This window comes from Chiloscyllium plagiosum, chromosome 10 (genome assembly GCF_004010195.1).
Source record: "Chiloscyllium plagiosum isolate BGI_BamShark_2017 chromosome 10, ASM401019v2, whole genome shotgun sequence".
NCBI classification, from domain to species: Eukaryota; Metazoa; Chordata; class Chondrichthyes; order Orectolobiformes; family Hemiscylliidae; genus Chiloscyllium; species Chiloscyllium plagiosum.
The window spans coordinates 24881375-24902496 of NC_057719.1; the positions used below are offsets into that span (position 1 = coordinate 24881375).

The window sequence follows — 21122 nt, forward strand, 5'->3', positions numbered from 1 at the left end:
ATTATCCGAAGGACATGAGTGAGGAGTATTTTGTTTGGTTAATCGAATGCCAGATAATCAAATATCGGATAACATAATTTCGCCAAGCATCGGGACCTTGCAATCTTGCCGGATAATCCGAAATTCAGATAATCGAATGCCAGATAATCGAGGTTCCTCTGTACGTAAGAATCTTGATATTAGGGTACAGATATCATGGTCGTCAAAGAATCTCATCCTCAGGGGTCCGAAGGCAATGCTCATGAGTAGGATGCTATGGCGAACCTCCACATCAATGGTAGTCTTAGATGAGAGGTGGCTTCATAGGCACATAGGAACACTACCACTTTCAAGGTTTCCTCCAAGTAACACAATCCCAATTTGAAATACATAATTATTCCATCATTTTAACCCTTATTCAAGGGTTAAAATCTTGAAATTTTCTCCTAAACAATACTGTTGAGTGTACCTTTACTCTTTACCTATAACAGATCAAGCTAGTGGCTTATCATCACAAACACAATCATAAAGAGGCAACAAACACTGAGCTTTTCATCAATGCCCAGCTCCCATTGATGAATTTAAAACGTAAAGGTTTATCCCTAAACACAATAAAATTTAATTACATAAACATAAGAGAAAATAATTTCTGTCAATCATCTTCCATGGAAGGTTACTGATTCAAGCTCATAATTACAATGTGAAATGTAGCATGATTCATACCGGAGTGGCAATTAAATTTAGTTGTGTACAGAAATAGCAAGGTTGCTGTGGTAGAATTCAAACAAAGCAATAGTCCAGCAGCCCTTCTAATCTGTTGTTCCCTCCAATTATGAGTCATCCAAAATGAATAAAATAATTTTGAAGCAGCAAAAGCAAATTATATTTAGTAAATAGTGTGCATTGAATTACTTTTAAATAGGTATTGTCTTTAAAAATGTCATACCTGTGTACTGCAGCCCCCTGTATTCACAGATAGCACCCGGTGGCTTTAAATTAGGCCAGTAGTGGAAAAGCATTTGAACAGCAGGAGGCTTAACTTGAGAGGGGCCATATGCAATCACATACAACAAATCCTACAGCAACACAGAAAAACATTTTTACATTTTGCAAAACTTTTGTACATCCACATTTTAACCAACATTACCATTAATACATACTATATCTATATACTGCACTAATTATTTCTATTACAATTCCATTCGCACCAGCATTTTAAAACATTAACTTCAGTTAGATTGAGGACTGAAATAATAAGTACAATAATTGGTTAATTACTAACATGTAAACAATCAAGTTAATTTTTGAATAGTATGCAGTAAAGCTAAACGTAGTTCAAGATCTCCTGTGGCAATACTTCTTTGCATATATATTTTTAGTTGCATTCATAATGTGAAACAGTTGTCATCACCTCAAAGTTATTTATATTACCTTTGTCTTTGCCACTGTTTCAGTGTCTCCTGAATGCAATTAATCACCCAGTGATACAGATTCCATAATATTTGCCAACTGCCCATGCTTCATTTGAAAGCCTTGAGTGTAAGTCAAGGTCAAGGTCTATGGTTCAACTTGGTTCAGTAAGCACTAATCATGGAACTCGTATAATTAAAAATTCTGAACTATTAGATTGTAGATAATTAATTAAGATAGTATTCTATAGCTTCCTCCAAAAACATAATTTCTGCTGATGCATAACAGAAAGATCTCAGGTAAGAACTGTTGAAAATAGGAAAAGTTTATTATTTGGGTCGACGAATGCAGTTCGTGAAACAGTTAAATAACTTAAAATAGATCACAATAAATAAGAGAACACTTATGACAGATGTTCTATAATCACTTACTTTCCAGACTTCTTGCTTGTATTTCATAAGGCTTTCCAAAAGCTGGCAATGGTACACTATGCAAAACAGTTTCAAACAAACATTTACTGAAATCATCATTTCACTGAGTGTAGTTATAACTCCATTAAAATTAGAGATAACAAAAACCTAGCCTAATCTTTGGATATTCAAAACCATGAAAATAATTCCAGATATGAGAATGTTAATTCTAATTACTTAATGTAGTATTATTTACGAAAGGTCCTTTGTTAAGTAATACTTATTTTATTAAAATACTTTACCCTTTTCACAGTGAGGATAAATCAAATGCTGACTATTTTATAAGTCAAAAGGCTTATGTATATTCATGCATTTTATGCATGTTTGTATTGAAATTTTTCCAAGACTATTTAAAATATGGTGCTTGACAATAGGCTAAGGACTCCTAAAATAAGATAGAGCAGTGCTAAGAAATACATTAAAATATAACCTCACACTGAAGTTAAGAGAAACTGAAGAAAACTTTAGGAATGTCGTGAATGAGCTAAGCAAACAAAGAACCATCATGTACCTGACACAAACAAAAATCAGATAATTATTCTCATCTCAAGGAGGAGCAACGCAATAATAATGCAACCAAAACTGAAAGTCCTAAATATAAGGTAATCACCAATAAATCCAACACAAATTTCAGGAGAAACCTATTCACTCAGAGTGGTTGAGAGTGCTACTCACAGTAACATGAAGTAGATGTGGTATTTAAAAGGAAACAATGTAAATTCATGAGGGCAAAAGAAATAGAAGATGGTGATTGGGTGAGATAAATTAATCATTGATTAGTGTGTGCATATTTTATATATATATATAGTCTGACACTAACCTTTTAACATTGAATAGTTACTTTCTCTTTCAAACTGTTCCAACTACTATGCACAATTGAATATGATGCCGCTAGTTTGAGAAGGTGTTAATATTTAATTAGGTTAATAAATTACAGTAGAGAAGTTTCCAAAGGTAAAACTTTATTTCCAAATATACTTTAGCTAATATAGCTTTCAATCATCAGAACTGTTTTGATATTTATCCAAATGTGTTTATCCATTGTTTTGCACCTACCTGGATTTGTGGTATATTGCATAGCAATCATCAGCATTGAAGAGGCAGAATAATTCACATAAGGTGGAACACCTTCTCGCTTAGATGATCCCACTAGAGAGAACATTTGGTAAATATCAAACCTCCAACTGAAAAATGAACTACAATATCTATAGTTATTTATAAAAGCTGAGTGTCATGATTGTTCAATTTTATTCTCCAGCCCTAGATCTCAGCATCTCCATACCTTCTAAACCTGGTCCACTACATCTTTGTTTGCTCTTGGCCTCCGTACTTGTGTTATCATGCAATCACTCCATTCCCTCCTAGTTCCAATCTCTGCACTTCCTCCTGGTTTGGAAATAGCTTCCCTGTTTGAAGTCGGCGCTGACATATACACAAATTCTGGAGCGGTGGAGTACAGCAATGTGTCTCACTTCAGCTTCATATCCTCAATGAGGGTGTATCAAAACACAGCTTTGTCACAACTTTCAGTGGACAACTATGTCACTACATCAGGTGAATCAGGGGGATTTTATGAGTTCAAATAAACGATGGATATGCAACACGTTGGAGGAAACTGGAGTAATTAATCTGAACAGCAGGAAATACATCAATTGTGCTGTAAAACATTGTGAATATTTGCTACAGATGCTCATGACTATAAGAATGCTTCAATAACTTTTCAGAAAAGATAAACTGTTATAGTTTATGGTTTAAAGTGCACACAGCAAGATGTGGCAGAAGCATGCTAACTAAATGTTTCATATTTAGGATATTAAATTGAATTTATTTGGAAGAAATTAACAATAGCTGTTCCCATACTAGCTGTAAAGGAATCAATCAATCTATTGTCCATAAATAAGGAATTTTCTCCACCAATTCCTATTTCTTTAGTTGAAATCTCATTTTTATTATTCTGTCTCAGACACAGATTTCTCTCCACTCTCTCAGTCCATCTTGTTTCCTGTTCTCTCTTAGCTCAAGCCTAGCCTCCTGTTCCCATCGAAAAGCAATCATACAAGAAATTAATTGGTTAGATTAAAAAACATCAGCAAAAAACATCGAAGGTGTACTAAAATACCATTCATAACATTGAAACAAAATAGAATCAAGAAAAAATATTCATAAACGTTAACACGCTCCAAGTGTAGCAGGCTCGCTTTCCATTTATGCCACTAACACAAAGAAAAAATAGCAAAGTGTTAACACGAAGAAAACCACACAGAGACATGGAAACAAAGAGGAAGAAAAAGAGAGGTAGTGTAACTTTGTAAATGTGTGTTTCTAAAACACTGATAAAAAACTTACATATTGCCATTGGGAGAAAAGATGTGCTCAGATATTCAATGATATCCTTGTGAAGAAATGGAGGAAATGTTGCTAAAGTGGAAATCATGGTATAAGGTAGAGTACTCAAAATGTCGTCACTGAGGAATGGTAGCAAGCATGTTGTCGTATAAAATATGGATTGTCCCAAGTCTGGTTAAAAGAAGAAAAAAACAAAATCAAATCACCACTCAATCTCTTCTCTACATCTACTTCTTGTTGTTTCAGATCGCAAAAAAAAATTCATCTATCTTTGGTACCATATTATGAAAAGAATCGTAAACAAAGTAAATACTTTGGATTGTTTTACCATGAGAATTTAAGTATAACTTAAGAGGCCAATAGGCATAGAACTATATAGTATTAAAACAGACCCTTTTAGGATGCTGACCTGACATCCTAAATTAATCTAGACCCATTTGCCAGCATTTGGCCCATATCCCTCTAATCCTTTCCTATTCATGTACAAATCCAGATGCCTTTTAAATGTTGTAACTGGACCAGCCTCCTCAACCTCTTCTGGCAATTCATTCCATGCACACATTATCATCTGTGTGAAAACGTTGCCCTTTAGGTCCCTTTAAAATCTATGCTGTCTAGCTTTGGACTCCACTACCCTGGAGAAAAGACCTTGGATATTCACCCTATCCATATCCCTCACGGTTTTATAAATCTCTATAACGTCACACCTCACCTCCAACACTCCAGGGAAAATAGTCCCAGCCTATTCAGCCTCTCCATATATGTTCAAACTCTCCAACTCTGGCAAATCGAATCTTTTCTGAACCTTTTCAAGTTTCACAACACCCTTCCTACAGCGGAGAGACAGAACTGACTGCAGTATTCCAAAAGCAGCCCAACCAATGTCCCGTACAGCCTCAAAATGATCTCCCAACTCCTATACTCAATGCATTGACCAATAAAGGCACGCATACCAATGGCCTTCTTCACTATTCTATCTGCCTGCAACTTCGCTTTCAAGGAATTATTGAACCTGCACTCCAAATTGTCTTTGTTCAGCAACACGCCCCAGGACCTTACCATTAACTGGATAAGTCCTGCCCTGATTTGCTTTCCAAAATGCAGCACCTCGTATTTATCTAAATTAAACTCCATCTCCTACTCCTCAGCCCTACTTATCAAGGACCTGGCTGAATTAGATGTTCGTCAGAAATTACATGGAAGACTACAGGCAGAATGATCTACAGAGCTGAATGCCTTTGGTATAAAGTCCTTATTTCAATGCTCGATGTGCTTCTGAAGTTTCTACTTTATTTCAGAATGATTGCTTAGTTCAATAGCTCTCCTGAAAAACTGTCAGCATTTAAGTGCAAAGTGATGCAAATGACTTCCACCAACCTTAGGGAAAACAATCTCACTGTGCTGCCATAAACTCGCTTCATTCAACATTGAAATAAAATAGCAGCTGGTGTCACCACGTTCAGCAAAGCTCCTCCTATCTGATCACAGCAAAAGCACGGGCTGGAGTTTGGAGACTGTCATGGCCTTTTTTCTGTGCATATTGGGGGAGTGCACATAAACTACGTCAGCTGGAAGCACAGTGCCTTCTTGCCCATTAGTAAACTAAACCCCATAGAAGGATGGTAGGATGCTGAAATCAACTGCTTACCATTATAAATAATTAATTAATGGGCAATTAAGCTTGCTAACAAGCTAATTGACCTGAATATTATATACCTCACATCATAATATCATTGGCATGGGCAGGCAGAAGGAAGATGGAGATCAAACCAGTAAAAACGCTGGAAGTGATGTATGTTCTTTGTGGATGGGCATGTGTGCATCAGGGGGCAATAGCTCACTAAATGAGCACCATTTTCTCATTCCAATCTCCTACTTTTACCCCTTACTCTTGCACATTATTCATTATTTAACTGACTTGAATCATTCTAATCCTTCAGAAAAGGAAAAATTTATTTGATTCAAAAATAATCACTTTGCTGTCTGACTTCACTGATACTAACTTAAAAGATACATATCTAAACTACAGGGAAATATTTAATATAAACCTGTGTAAAATACTGCAAAACTCTAAGCATCAGACACAAGCTGTTATTTTCCTAAGATAATTTCCACTGACATATCAACCACTGCTTACCGTGTTGGCCATGTTGTAGCAAAGGAACCAGGTCAAGAAGAGTCACCAATGTCACATAAAGGCCTTGATAGTCCAAAGATGGGTATTCTGAAAGTTGTGCATCACGACTTTGCTGACTACGCTCAGAGGGAGCATCACGGAGGACGCTGTAAAGGAGGGAGCGAGTAACAGTAGGGTTGATGGAACTGACTTGTGGTCTTAGGGATGGGGTGAGTGGGAATGGCACAGGAAAAAGACACATAGTCATGGGCACTGTCAAATTGGAGCCATCCTGGTTGTCCTTCCTCCCTATGCGGGACAAAATGCTGTTTTGGAACAAAGAAAAAAAAGAGACAACAAAGACACAAAGAACAGCACATTACATTAAAATGACACTACAGACAACATAATAAAATACCAGATTAAAAGAGCACATAGGATCCAACCCCAGAAAATAAAGAAACTCAATCATGTTATGAAAATTCTACAGTAACATTTTACTATGCACATGTGGAATTAAATCAAATTACTTCATTATTGCATCCTATGTGCTATCTGGTAAGAAGGAGCAAATAAATATAATGACATGTTCTAGGTGCCACCTCCATGTAAAGTTTCTTTTATGGACATCAAATAAAAAGCAATAATTACCAGAAGGAATGCCGAAGAATTTGTGTTTAAGAACAACAATTTAAACAACCAGTTCAAGATAACTATAAAAGATCTAGCAGAAGTGTTTCAGTGTATATAACTAGGTTATTAATTAGGTAATTAACTAGGTAAATTCTAGATGTTCACCCTCATGCAAAAAGTTTCATTAAATTACTCTATTCCAATTTTCAGGTAAGATTTTTAAAACTTATCGTTTTCACTATTAAACCAAAACATTAAAAGCAATACTTTCTTTGTGGTTACCATAATAGAGCTTTGCTCCTCCCAATAAAAAACTAGCTTCTTTGACTAAGCCTATTTATTTAATTATTCTATCCATTTCTCCAGTGTCAAGAAGTGTGGTGCTGGAAAAGCACAGCCAACCAGGCAGCATCCGAGGAGCAGGAATGTCAACATTTGGGCATAAGCTCTTCATCAGGAATGTATGAGGGCCCAAGGGGGCTGAGAGATAAATGGGAGGCGGGGTGGGGCTGGGGGGAAGGTAGCTGGGAATGCAATAGGTCGATGAAGGTGTGGGTGAAGGTGATAGGTCAGAGTGGAGGGTGGAGTGGATAGGTGGGAAGGAAGATGGACAAGTAGGACAGTTCAAGAGGGTGGTGCCGAGTTGGAGGGTTGGATCTGGGATAAGGTGGGGGAGGAGAGATGAGTATACTGGTGAAATCGATTTGATCACGGGTGGTTGGAGGATCCCAAGGTAGAAGAAAAGGCGTTCTTTCTCCAGGCATCTGGTGGCTAGAATTTGACAGTGGAGGAGGCTCAGGACTTGCATGTTCTTGGCGGAGTAAGAGGGGGATTGAAGCGTTCGGCCACAGGGCAGTGGGGTGTTTAGTGCGTGTGTTCCGGAGATGATCTTTGAAATGTTCTGCAAGTTGGCGTCCTGTCTCCCCAATGCAGAGGAGATGATATCAAGAGCAACGGACACAGCAGATGACGTGGGCGGATGTGAACATGAGAGCGCCCCATGATGACATATCCATTAACTTTCTGTTCATTTTTGTCGGAAAGCAAATCTAGTTCATTCACTGTACATCTTACTAGAGAAATTAAAGTTGTTACTGCCCATTTGTGACTTGGGTTCCCACATTTACAACAATAACTATATTTGTACCACCTCTAAGACAAGGAATGTCTCAAGGTACTTCACTGGAGCATTACAAATTGAAGTATGATACTGAGCTACATCAGGAAATATTAGGCCAAATGGCCAAGGCCTTGGTCAATGAGTTAGGTTTTAAACACTGTACTAAAAGGAGAAAGTAGAGAGACAGTAGGGTGTAAGGAGGGAATTTCAAATCACAGAGCCTAGAAAAATCATCAATGGTGGAGCTACTCAAATTGGTAGCACAGAAGAGGCCAGAATTAGTGGAGTCTTGATTTCTCATTCAGTTGTGATGCGGGAGGAGATTAGTGGGATGCACATATAGAGGAGCAAAGTTATGAAGGGCCTTGAAAAAAACGGATGAGTATTTTAAGGTCATGCAACAGCATTTTCCAGTCTTTTGACAGATATCAGCAATGGTGAATAAGTTGGGAAAATACAGCAAAAATGGAAAATCAGATGCTTGATTTCATGAAAAATATTTCCAATTTTCCCCTTAGGGTTTAATATCAAATTCTGAGTCTCACTAATGAGCTGAACTACCTTATGCCTACACATTTTTATGTCATTAATAGCTCAAATTGACTAATTTCAATGCAACTCCCAAATGTCCTCTCCTCCTCCAAGAAGTATTATGACGACAATTCCTGATAATGTAAGTCAGAATGGTTACCTGGTAGCAGCTTACTTCTCCAGGCCTTCAGACAACTTTGTCTTCATATAAATGTCCCTGTTTTCTCCAGAGGCTTCTTCCATTCTTCAGGGAGGCATCATCAAACCTTCAGCCTCATTGCATCATCATGGCTTCTTTCAGATCAACTCTCTCACCACTTCCAGCCCTTCAGTTCAGAGCTCAGGGACAACAACGACTTGCAAGCTTCTGCCAGGTCACTTTGGACACTGGGCATACATGCACCTCATACTGCTACACAGGATGCACTTTACATTTGTTTGCTTACTTTCTCAGGACTCACTCTGCACTTAGTTGCAGGCTGCCAGCTTCTTTGGCAAGCACTGATTTTTAACTCAGTGGGAACAAGTAGTTTATCCCATTTCAGATGGGACACATGCCATGTCAATATCACACCCAAAGCATGTATCAGCAGTTTATGCAGCAAATATACATGTGCCTCAACTAATTAGCCATATCTGACAGTCATTCATGTGCTCAAAGGGTCTATAGTCAGTCAGCGGATATCATCTGCTTTTGAGGTTTGGTGGGGGGGGGGGTGTTGAATATTTCCTGCAATGAGAAAATGGGAAGGATTGCTATGTCTAAGTGGATAGAAGAGCAATTAGTGGTGATACATGAGCGAGAGAGATGAGGTGTCCCCTGTGAATGAGTAGGAAGTGCAGAGAACAGGAAGGGTTGGACCACTACTCTTATGTTTCATTGCATCATGTCCACTCAGAAGGATGAGATGTTGAGAGCTTTTGAGTGCACTTAATGCAAAGAATAATAAGAGTTGCAGCTCATGGGCCTTGGTCAGATGAGTGTGCATTGGCAGAATTAGAGTGAGTGATGCCCCCAAGAGTGAGATTCACAGTAATTGTGGCTCCTACCCCTGCAATGCACAGATCATCAACCCTTCTCTCTGCGTTGCTGGGCATTGCATTTTCACCCAGGCCACTGCACTGACCTGAGGAAGGGTCACTGGACCCAAGATGTTAACTTTGATTTCTCTACACAGATGCTGCCAGACCTAATGAGCTTTTCCACCAACTCCTGTTTTTGACTGAGCTGCTATCTCAGTCCAGGCTGTTTGAGTCTAGTGGGTGTGGGTCTCCTTTGCCAGTCAGCAGGAAGACCTTCTGCTAGGCCTTCCAACAGTTCCTGCAGTCCATGTGGGTGAACCCAGCAGCTATCTTGCTCTTTCTGAGCCAATCCTTCAGGATTACAATGCAGGACCACAAAAGGAAGGGCTGCTCCTGGCTTGCAGAGCCTGACGTGCTGTGGAGCTGGGAATTAAATATGGCACCAGCGGTATGATAGTTGCAAAGTCCCAGCACCAGTGAGCTTTACTGCTTTCCTTACTGAATGATTCCATGAGTCAGGAGACAGGCCCATTGTGTAATTAATGAGTTGAACAACAGAGACTGCAAAACAAAAGTCACCATGGGCTAGGGTAGACCACCTGCTATGAATCTCACCCGATTAAACACTTGGCTAAAAATAGAAAAATGCAGCCCAGAACATGGCTGAAATCAAAGCCAATCCAAATCAGCATGCACAAATGTTATAGAGGAACAGGACTGGCAGCATGTTAAGACGTAGGCAGCTGGATTTTGTAAGGAGCCGTAGGCAACAAAGAACTGTAGCATTTCTCTCCATTGAAGAGAGAATTGTAACATATAGCTTGAGGGTAACTAGATATCAAGGATGGGATAAAGTGAGGAGACCTGCATGAACTCCCACAGCCAGTATAGGGATTAAATCCACACTGTTGGTCTTATTCAGCACACACTCTAGTCAAATAACTCTTCTGAAGAAATGCTGAAAAGCAGTTACTGTGAGATTTAAATTGTAAAATTTCCCAAAAACAGGCACAGACTTCACAATGCAAGACTAACCCACACTCTTTCAAAGCAATTTAAACAGCATCTCAACTCTGTACTGCTTACTTATTTGACCGATTGCCATATGTAGCTAATGCTGACAACTCTCTCCATTGTTTGCACACATCAACAGAGTTCAAAGTTGCAACTTGCTGGTATCATTTAAAGTTGCTTAAAGGTAGTCTGCATCTCTTAAAGGGGAGATGCATTTGACTGTAGCAGATGCTGGCACTCATGCAGGAACTGAATCTGAAATCAGGGAAGAACAGTGCCACAGGAGAAGGAGTGGGTTTCATGTTCTTCAACATTCCACTGAAGGTCTTGGTGGAGAAGAAATGCACCATCTCCACAGAGGACAAATAGCCCCTTTAAACACACACCCAAAGGTCAATGGGAGTACATAGCCATAGAAGTCAAATGCCAGCAGTCATGTTCTGAAGGTGGAGCAATAAGTTTAATAAGAACTACTTTTTTAAAAAAATTTCTGGTTTTGTTTATTGTATGCTAAATTAGGAAAATAACTGTTTTAATAGGGGCAGCACGGTGGCTCAGTGGTTAACACTGCTGCCTCACAGTGCCAGGGACGCGGATTTCAATTCCCGCCTCGGGCAACTGCCTGTGTGGAGTTTGCACATTCTCCCCGTGTCTGCGTGGGTTTCCTCCGGGTGCTCTGGTTTCCTCCCACAGTCCAAAGATGTGCAGGTTAGGTGAATTAGCCATGCTAAATTGCCTGTAGTGTTAGATGCATTAGTCAGGGGTGAATGTAGGGGAATGGGTCTGGGTGGGTTGCTCTTCGGAGGGTTGGTGTGGACTTGTTGGGCCTAGGGCCTGTTTCCACACTGTAGGGAATCAAATCTAATAAAAAAAACAAAAGATTGCGGAAGGAACTGGTGTACATTTTTAAAGCAGATTACTGATACTGAGTGTAAATGTTTACACTGCTATTTGTTCCAGCAATATTGGGAATGTTACTACATACTGATTGGCACCTGGTGGTGTGTACAATTTGAGATTCAGCCAGCAACAAATGCCTTATTGGTCTGTGGAGCAGTGACAAGTTGTCAAAGACAAAGACCTTCTGCCTGCCAACACCTACTGGTGATTGGCTCCTAGGTTGCTGAACAGCTTGTGGGTGTGAATGATGTGCCAAAAGCCGAGAAGGTAGTATCTCTCTCTCTCTTTCTCTTTCTCTCTCTCTCTCTATACACTAAAAAAAACCTAAAACCTGTAGGAAGTTGGCTTATTTCCCCTCACTGGTTGCTGTGAGTTTGGGTTTTAACCAGCATCTGACAGTCTTCACAACTTGTGCACCAGTCATAGACTCATAGTCATAGAGATGTAAATGGAAACAGACCCCTCAGTACCACTTGTCCATGTCGACCAGATATCCCACCCCAATCTAATCCCACCTGCCAGTGCGAAGCCAGATATCCCTCCAAACCCTTCCTATTCATATATCCATCCAAATTCCTCTTAAATGCTGCAATTGTACCAGCCTCCACCACTTCCTCTAGCAGCTCATTCCATGCGTGAAAAAGGTGCCCCTTAGGTCTCTTTTACATCTTTCCCCTCTCACGCTAAACCTATGCCCTCTAGTTCTGGACTTCCCCAACCCAGGAAAAGATCTTCTCAGTTTACTCTCTCCATGTCCCTCTCATGATTTTATAAACCTCTATAAGGTCACCCCTCACCCTCTGATGCTCCAGGGAAAATAGTCCAGCCTATTCAACCTCCCCCTACAGCTCAAATTCTCCAACCCTGGCAACATCCTTGTAAATCTTTTCTGAACCCTTTCAAGTTTCATAACATCCTTCGGATAGGAAGGAGACCAGAATTGCACGCAATATTCCAAAGTGGCTGAACCAATGTCCTGTACAGCCTCAACATGACCTCCCAACTCCTGTACTCAATACTGTGACCAATAAAGGAAAACATACCAAACACCTTCTTCACTATCATATGAGATTAGATTCCTTACAATATGGAAGCAGGCCCTTCGGCCCAACAAGTCCACACCGACCCTCTGAAGAGCAACCCACCCAGGCCCATTCCCCTACCCTATATTTACCCCTGACTAATACATCTAACACTATGGGCAATTAAGTATAGCCAATTCACCTGACCTGCACATCTTCGGATTGTGGGAGGAAACCGGAGGAAACCCACGCAAACACGGGGAGAACGTGCAAACTCCACACAGACAGTCAGCCAACGTGGGAATCGAACCCGGGTCCCTGGTGCTGTGAGGCAGCAATGCTAACTACTGAGCCACCGTGGCACCTTGTTGAAAAAGACCTGGATTGTTTGTTAATTCTCCCACCTTTTAGAACGAACATGTTGGTTTCAGTTCTTTCATATGTAAACTGCAGAACTTTTTTAAAAGTTACATTCTCAAGTGAACTTTAAGAATTGGTGTCATGTTGGCCCAGAAAACGCATTTAAGGTGTGAGCTGCCCTTTGTGAGACCGTCTGTGTCACAATGTCATGCTGATTCTAATCTAAAAAACTGATTTACAGAATCTTACATGGATTCATGCAGGTTTGGAATAAAATAAAATGCAAGTACAAATTCACCCCACAAACTTAGATGTGTGTATGTGTGTGTGTGATGGCGGCGGTTATATATGTCTGTAAGACAGTGTGTGAGAGTGTAAAGGTGCATACATTTGTGAGAGGGTGTATGTGTGTGAGTGTGGAGTGTATGTGTGACCGTATGAGAGAGTTTGTGTGAGTTATGGGTTTGTAGGAGTGTGTGTGGGTCTGTTGGAGTGTGTGTCGGAGGGTCTGTGCATCTGTGTGTGTGTGTCTGTCTGAGTGCATGTATAGTGCAATGGGGTCACCTGTAGTGTGACATAAACCCAAGGTCCTGGTTGCGGCCATCCCCATGGGGACCAAATTTGGCGATCGGCCTCTGTTTGGCCACTGTACATTGTTGCCTATCCTGAAGTCCACCTTGGAGGATAGTCACTTGAAGGCCCTTGCCTGCAGTGTATGAAGTAGACAATGTTGGTTGAGTCCCATGAGTACCTGCCACGTATATGGTGGGAGGTGTCCCCACGCATAATGGTGGTATCGTGTCAAAACGTGTCAGAGTGTCGACACCATTATGCATGGGGACACCTCCCACCATGTATGTGGCAGGTACTCATGCGACTCAACCAACATTGTCTATCTCATATGCTGCAGGTAAGGATGTCCTGAGGCAATGTACATTTGCAAGACTGAGCAGAAGCTACGGCAACGGATGAATGGACACCTCACAACAATCAACAGACAGGAGTGTTCCCTCCCAGTCAGAGAACACTTCAGTGGTCCTGGACATTCAACCTCGGACCTTTGGGTGACCATCCTCCAAGGCGGGCTTCGAGACAGGCCACAACAAAAAGTGGCCAAGCAGAGGCTAATAGCCAAGTTCGGTACCCATGGGGATGGCCTCAACTGGGACCTCGGGTTTACGTCACACTGCAGGTGACACACACACACACATTCTCCTACAGACCCATACTACACTCACGCAGCCCCTCTCTCAAATGCTCACACATACATTCCCACACGCACCCTCTCACAGACCCATACCCATTTACACTCACTCATACACATACACACACTCTGTCACAGACACTCATAATCGCTGCCACCACCATTCAACCGCCACACCCACACATACATGTGGGGTGAATTTGTACTTGCAGAATTAAATTTTATTTGCTCAAAAACTGCATGATTCCATGTAAGATTCCGTAAATCTGGTTTTTAGATTAGAATCAGTCTGACCATTGTGACACAGACAGTCTCACACCTTAAATGCATTATCTGGGCCGACATGACAATAATTGTTAAAGTTCACTTGAAAATGTAGCCTTTAAAAAAGTTCTGAAATTTACATATGAAAGAACTGAATCCAACATGGTCATTCTAAAAGATGAGAGACTTAACAAACAATTCAGGTCTTTTTCAATAAATAATTTCAATTACATCACACTGTAAACTTTTGCTATAAATTCTGTGTCTTACGATCTTATACTCCACAACTACCTGATGAAGGAGCAGTTCTCCGAAAACTAGTGCTTCCAAATAAACCTGTTGGACCTATAACCTGGTGTTGTGTGGTTTTTAACTCTGTATCCTCTCACGCCATACTCACTTCTAGTTCACAAGTTATAGAGGCTGTGTATTCCTCTTACTTTTCACACATCCATGGCACAATCTTATCATAGGAATTCATTTTTCTTTTCAATGCCAAAGAAATCTAACATGACCAGAAAGTGAAGGAACAGCAAGAAGGGAGAGACAAGGAAGGCTTAGCACCAGAATATGATTTCAAACTTGCAGCCAATAACTCAGATAAAGGGGCTACTAGAATCTTAGAGGATAGATCTGAGGTGGAAATGGCATACAGTGAGACACTAGGCATGAGTTGGTTGCAGCTCGGGTAAAAGATAATGACAGCACAAGTGTTAGCTTGCCAGAAGCGAAAGTCACACTTGAGTTCCACTACAGAGGACACGGGGTAAGTATTTTGAGGGGGCAGCCTACAGGCAAACACAGAAATTGATGGTGCACTGGGTAGCATGCCAGAAAGCCTACAGTCACTGTTGATGACAATGGAGATATCTAACAATAACATGACAAAGGCTTTGTACAGGGCAGGCAGTACATCGTTTCCAACATGGAATTGGTGGAGTAACTCCATTTGCAGATTTCAGTCTTTTATAGGATGTGAGCAAGGCTGTTAAGGTCAGCCCTTATTGCCCATCACTAACTGTTTGAATTAGTGGTGACAAACTAACCACCAAAATCCATCCAGTGTAGGAACTCCAGTTGTACTATTAGGAAGGGAGCTCCAATGATCTGACTCAATGATTGTGAAGGATCAGCAAAATAGACCCAAGTCAAGTGTATGGCTTGGATGGGGATTTGCAGGTTGTGGTGTTGCAATGTGTCAAATACCTTTCCCTTCTAAACATCATTTTAGATATAGAGATCATTAAAAGTTGAAGTGGTATGCAGTGTCTCTGAGAATCAGTGGTGGAGGGATTGAATGAATGCGGACCTGATAAAGCAGATTCCTTTGGCTGGTATTGAGCTTTTTGGGTGTTGTTAGAACGACACTCATCCAAACAAGTGGAAGTTATTGCATTACACTCATGACATGTACCTTGTAGATGATGTTCATGCTTTGGAGACACAGGGGGAAGTTTACTCAGTGCAAAAGTTCTAACTTGCCTTTTCAGCAACAATAAGAGTAAATCCCAGGAATTCTTTTTTTATTATTCATTTGTAGGATGTGGGAATCACTGGCCAGCATTATTGCCCATTCCCAGTTGCCCTTGAAAAGGGGGTGGTGAGCTGGGCAGCCTAAAGGCAAATGATGGATGATTTAAGCAATGTTAATTTTTTTGAATGTCAAGGACAGATAATCGGATTTTATATTTTTGGACATATCTTTTAATTGGCATTTCAGTATCTACAGAGTTATGAATGGCATTGAACAGTGTGCAATTAAACATCCTCACCTCCAACCTTATTACTGTATTTGATGTATCAGTTGAAGATGGTTGGGTTTAGGCCACTACCCCAATTAACTCTGGGGCTTTTGTGGTGGAGTGGTAGTGTTCTCTACCTCTGAGCCAGGAGGCTGTGTTCCATTCCACCTGCTTATAGAGGTGGTAATAGCATGTCTGTAGAGATTGGTTAAAAAGTACCCTAATTAATACATGCAGTTAAGTATGGGCCTCTCACAACAACAACCATCTTCCCTTTTGCTGGGTTTGGTTACAGCCATGAAAGGATTTGATGGGCCAAATGGCCTAATTCTGATCCTGTACTTGAAGGCCTTACGAGCAGTGCGGAATTTCCTCGTGAATCACGTGAACTTCAATTTTGCTTCGGGTCCTTGAGGCCATACTTGGTGAGATGTAATTTTGATGTTTAAGGTAAACACTCTCACCTCACCCCCTGAATTCAGCTCTTTCGTCCATGTTTGGATGAAGGCTGTGATGAAGTCTGAAGTTTCACAGCCCTTGAGGGAGTCATTCTTGTGGATCCAGTCACAATGCATTTTCTGTGATCAATTTCGCAGCTCCCATTGCAGCACATCCCATGTCTGAGTGCTGCAGGTTAAATTTCAAATGTTATCATGCAAAATCAGATGATGCCCTCATAGCTGTGGATGAAAGGATGCTTGTAGAGTTGCACAGCAGTCTGGCAGCCGGCCCAACAACATATACGGTACAACAGATTTCTGAGGTACCGCAAGAGGGAAGGGGTATACCGTGTGAATCAGATGTCCTCTACCAGGATGAAAACATCTGTCTCCTCACCTTTGTCAATCCAAAAGTGTCCTTGCTGTTACTTGTCAGCCAACACATCCAGGCTGCTGTCATCCATACTGGTGCACTGCTTGAAGGCTTCCTCCAGGTTATCTGCAGTGTGCTTTTACTGAAAGTTAGCAGTTGTGGTACAGTCACCTGGGTAGCACTTTGACAGGACTCAAGTGGAGGGCAAGGCACTCAAGCGCAGTAAAATATGTCTAAAAGTTATTACATATCTTTGATATGCAATATGGCATGATTTTATTTCTAAATTTGATTTTGAATGTTTACTTGTGATGGTCTATGTTTTTGCAGTGTGATCAAGCTAATAACTATAATGATCTGTCGGAGTTGGAAGGAAAGGTGTGGGTCTGCTGGTGAATAGGCAATTATGGTTGTGGTTACTGGCATTGTACTCAGTTGTGCTTTTCATGGAGAGTTTAGGCAGAACAGAGCCATCAGGATTGAATTCTCCCTTCTTCTTCCTGTTCCTCATGATCCCGGTCCTCAGCTGGTGAACAGGGCTATATCCACATGATGATAATCTTGGCAGCTTTGATACAGCCTTGATACTTGACACCACTCTGCTGAGTACTGTATTCTTCAACTAAATGTTGAGGGATCAGAACCTCTTTCATGGTGCCCCCAAAGCAACCTGTAAGCGGTCAATACTATCATGCACTATAAGAAAGCTTGCTACACTGGTGCAACAATCTGCTTGCGCTCTGCTTTTCTCTAACAAGAATGAATTGCAGTTAGTTATCTTTGAACAGGGAATAGTAATCTTTCCTACATGACAATGGTCAGCAAACTGTAAGATGTTGTAAATATCTCAAGTTTCAACTTGGTAGGAACCAGAGGCTTAACTTTTCCTTGCAATGATAACGATTCCAGCAATGCACTCCTCATCCTGCAGCGGAGTTGCATTGGTAGCTACCACAGGTGACATATTTCCAGAGGAGTGTTCTTATAAAGTGTAGTACCTCACTCAGTACTCACTGTATTTCACCTTGCTGAATACCAGGAGGTAGACATAGCTATCTGCTAAGAGCCCTTTCCCTCTCCTTCCTCTTCCAGTTCTTCTGCCTCATGCAGCCTTTCTTCATTCTCTAAGGGGAAAGCCCACCAATGCAATCATGTCTGAGAGCAACTTGACTATGTGGAGCCTTCAAGTCAGTAAAGGTTCTTCAGTACCTGCCATGCAACTCCGCGTGTAGTCTTCTGCAATTTCAAGATACTATAGAAAGCATCAAAGATCTCGAACGTTGTAGCAACAGCTGGAAAAAATAAGCTAGCAATTAACCTCTATTTAGCTGATTCTCCTTTTAAATAGCCCAGGATAGGGAAGGAGTACTATTCCTGCTGCTGATAATGCCCTCAATTGTGCAAGATTAGGAGACGATGGAGGATTGAGCTGAAAAATAACACTATTGGACTTAAGTCAGAATTACATGCCAATTGATGCCATTATCTGCCGACTCTGCATACCTGCTGCAGACATTTGCAATGTTTGTTTACATCCTATCAAAATGTGCTGTCCAGTATTTTGGTCCCCACAAGAATGTGCTTTGGACACAGTTTTAGAGCAACTGAGGTCACTAAAGGGCACTAGCAAGATCCATTTCCTGCTCTACAGTTATGTACCTCCAATGTTTCACAACAATTAATACATGGTAGCACATATCTCTAGAAAGCAAACTCAAAACATTCACTATGAAACATAGTTGAATATACATGGATAATTCAGTCTACTGTGTAATAGAATTGACAAAATTGAACACATGTTGACTCCCTAATCTCACTATTGGAACACATTTAAGAATACCAAACACACACTTGACATGTGGTGGGGTGAGAGTAAGGAAGGAAGATTGAGTCACAGGTGAGTTGCTGTGTGCTCTTCCAACCTGTGGAAAACATTACAGAACAACTGGGATAAATTTACCTATCTACTCAGCCTAACCTTTGGACAACCAGGGAGGAAATAAAATTGAAGAAATAGGAAGAACAGATTCATGGCGATTCACCTATTTTTCAAATAATTTCAACCATCGGGTTAATACATCAGAAAATCACTAATTAATAAAGTTCATTGCACAAGAATTACAAAAACATTATTTAGACATTGTAGGTATATTTTATGTTCACTAAATATTGGTTAGGTGACTACACAATAATCTTTCAAAATAATTCATTCACAAGAGGGTGGCACTTATGAAACATGTTTAAGGAGAAGAATAAACATGTGTGTTTGATATGTAATTCTCTAAACAGCACATGTTTATCACACCAAAATAATGTCTGTATGTAAATTATGATACTGTGACAGTATCATCAACGGTAATGAATTTTAACAGGTATATGATTTAGTGAAAAAATATAGAATTCTAGGATGTAACTAAACTACATTTGTAGGAATTATAAAAGAATATATACTAAAGATCAATGATTGGTAGCATATGTTTATGAAACTAATGGCAATGGTAGTTTATGTATGCTATTGATTGTTCCATAAGAATTACTGAAATAAAAGGTTCTTTTTAATTTTCTGTAATACAAACACTATTTTGTTCTCTCTAAATTTGACAGCAGTATTTAAGTACAGTAATAATGTGACAAAAAGTTGTGCATTGCTGGCAAATAACAAGTTCTGAGATTTGAACATAGTGATGAACATTTAAAGTTCAAGAAACTGCAGAAGATTCAGATGTTTGCAGAAAATTCTTAGTAGTAGGTGCAAGAAAGGTCACACGTGCCAAACATAACAATTTTCATTGCACTTTTTGAGAATCAGCTTCTTGGATCAAAACCTTCCAGTACAAGATACTGCCTTTCTCAATACAAGTAGTTCTCCTATAACACCATAGTTGCATTCCAGCAAAACCTCACTTCATAGAAAATTGCTTAACAGAAATATATGGGCTGATGGGAAAAGTGGAGTTAGGGGCAGACCAGCAAAATATATCACCCACAATCGCTCAAACATCACCCTAAAGTCTAACAGAAAGTATAGCACTGCCTGATTGAAAGTTAAAATAATATTTATATTAACAAAAGTAAATTTAACACATTACATTTAAAAAATGTAAGAAAGCTGCTCTCTGTATAGTACCTGGAAGAACACAGCAAGCCCGGTAGCACCAGAAGATACAGAAGTCGACATTTTGGGTGTAACCCTTCTTCAGGACCTGAAGATGGGTTACACCCAAAACATCGACTTCTGCACCTCCTGATGCTACCGTGCTTGCTGTACTCTTCCAGCCTCCTGCCTGTATACTTTGGATTCCAGCATCTGCAATTTTCTTTGTCTCTGTATAGTACCTGACAGAAAGCTGCTCTTTCAGCAGCTGACATCAGTGCACGTGCAGAACAGCATAAAGACAAGAGTTCATATTGCACATGGGCACAATGGCACAAAGACTGGTACGGACATCACATGTGAGGATAGAGGCACATGCGCAGAATGGTAAGAACACCAGCTGAGATTTCAGCACACACATCAGCGAATGCACAGAATGAAACACACAAACCAATCCCTGCTGGAATCATGCTATTGCAAACAGAGGAACTGGTTCTCCAAAATACCATTCCCTAATTCTTCAGCGACGTTATAGCCAAATCATGCTGCTGAAATGTGCGTTATCTCAGAACTACCTGTAATTATTTATGAATTGTTTACAAGTAGACCAATGTTGGATGTTCTAATTAGACCAGCATACAAGTCTAAAAGTAGAAGCATCAGGACTATATAAGGAATACTTCCCTATCATGAAACTTTAAATGTCTGCTTCTACAATCATGTATTAATCAAACTTAGCCCTCAATCTAAATTGTTGGTCCAAATAAGGACTATATCAATTAATCTGACTATCCTATTAATATGGGCAAATTATTATATGAACAGTCTTACAATTTTATTGTGATTTTAAATAATTCACTAGCATTATGTATAGAAAAAACACAAACTTGTAAGCCAGAAGGTATTAATTTTAAAAATGTCAAAAGCTTACATAATTACTATTACAATTTGAAAGCTGCAAATGAAATTCAGTATTTAAAAGGATAAATGCACAACTTTTTGCCCACATACTTTAAAAAAATCAGCATTGTACTATCAGAGAGTAAACATATCATCTCTTTATTTCTAAGCACTGTAGAGT

The 21122-nt window shown here is 40.1% G+C and overlaps 1 protein-coding gene across 4 annotated transcripts in view; it reads right to left on the reverse strand.

Annotated features, from left to right (window-relative positions):
* The window catches only part of LOC122553429 (protein unc-79 homolog), a 218242-nt gene that overhangs the window by 189958 nt on the left and 7162 nt on the right, over window positions 1-21122 (reverse strand). For 3 of the 4 annotated variants that reach the window (XM_043697182.1, XM_043697180.1, XM_043697179.1), the window contains exons 3-7: window positions 6343-6647; window positions 4206-4376; window positions 2916-3008; window positions 1821-1876; window positions 926-1055 (exon numbers count right to left, since the gene is read on the reverse strand). In XM_043697182.1, coding sequence (XP_043553117.1) covers window positions 926-1055; window positions 1821-1876; window positions 2916-3008; window positions 4206-4376; window positions 6343-6647 — 755 coding nt within the window. The remainder of the gene's footprint in view (window positions 1-925; window positions 1056-1820; window positions 1877-2915; window positions 3009-4205; window positions 4377-6342; window positions 6648-21122) is intronic. The other variant, XM_043697181.1, reaches the window with a different exon arrangement.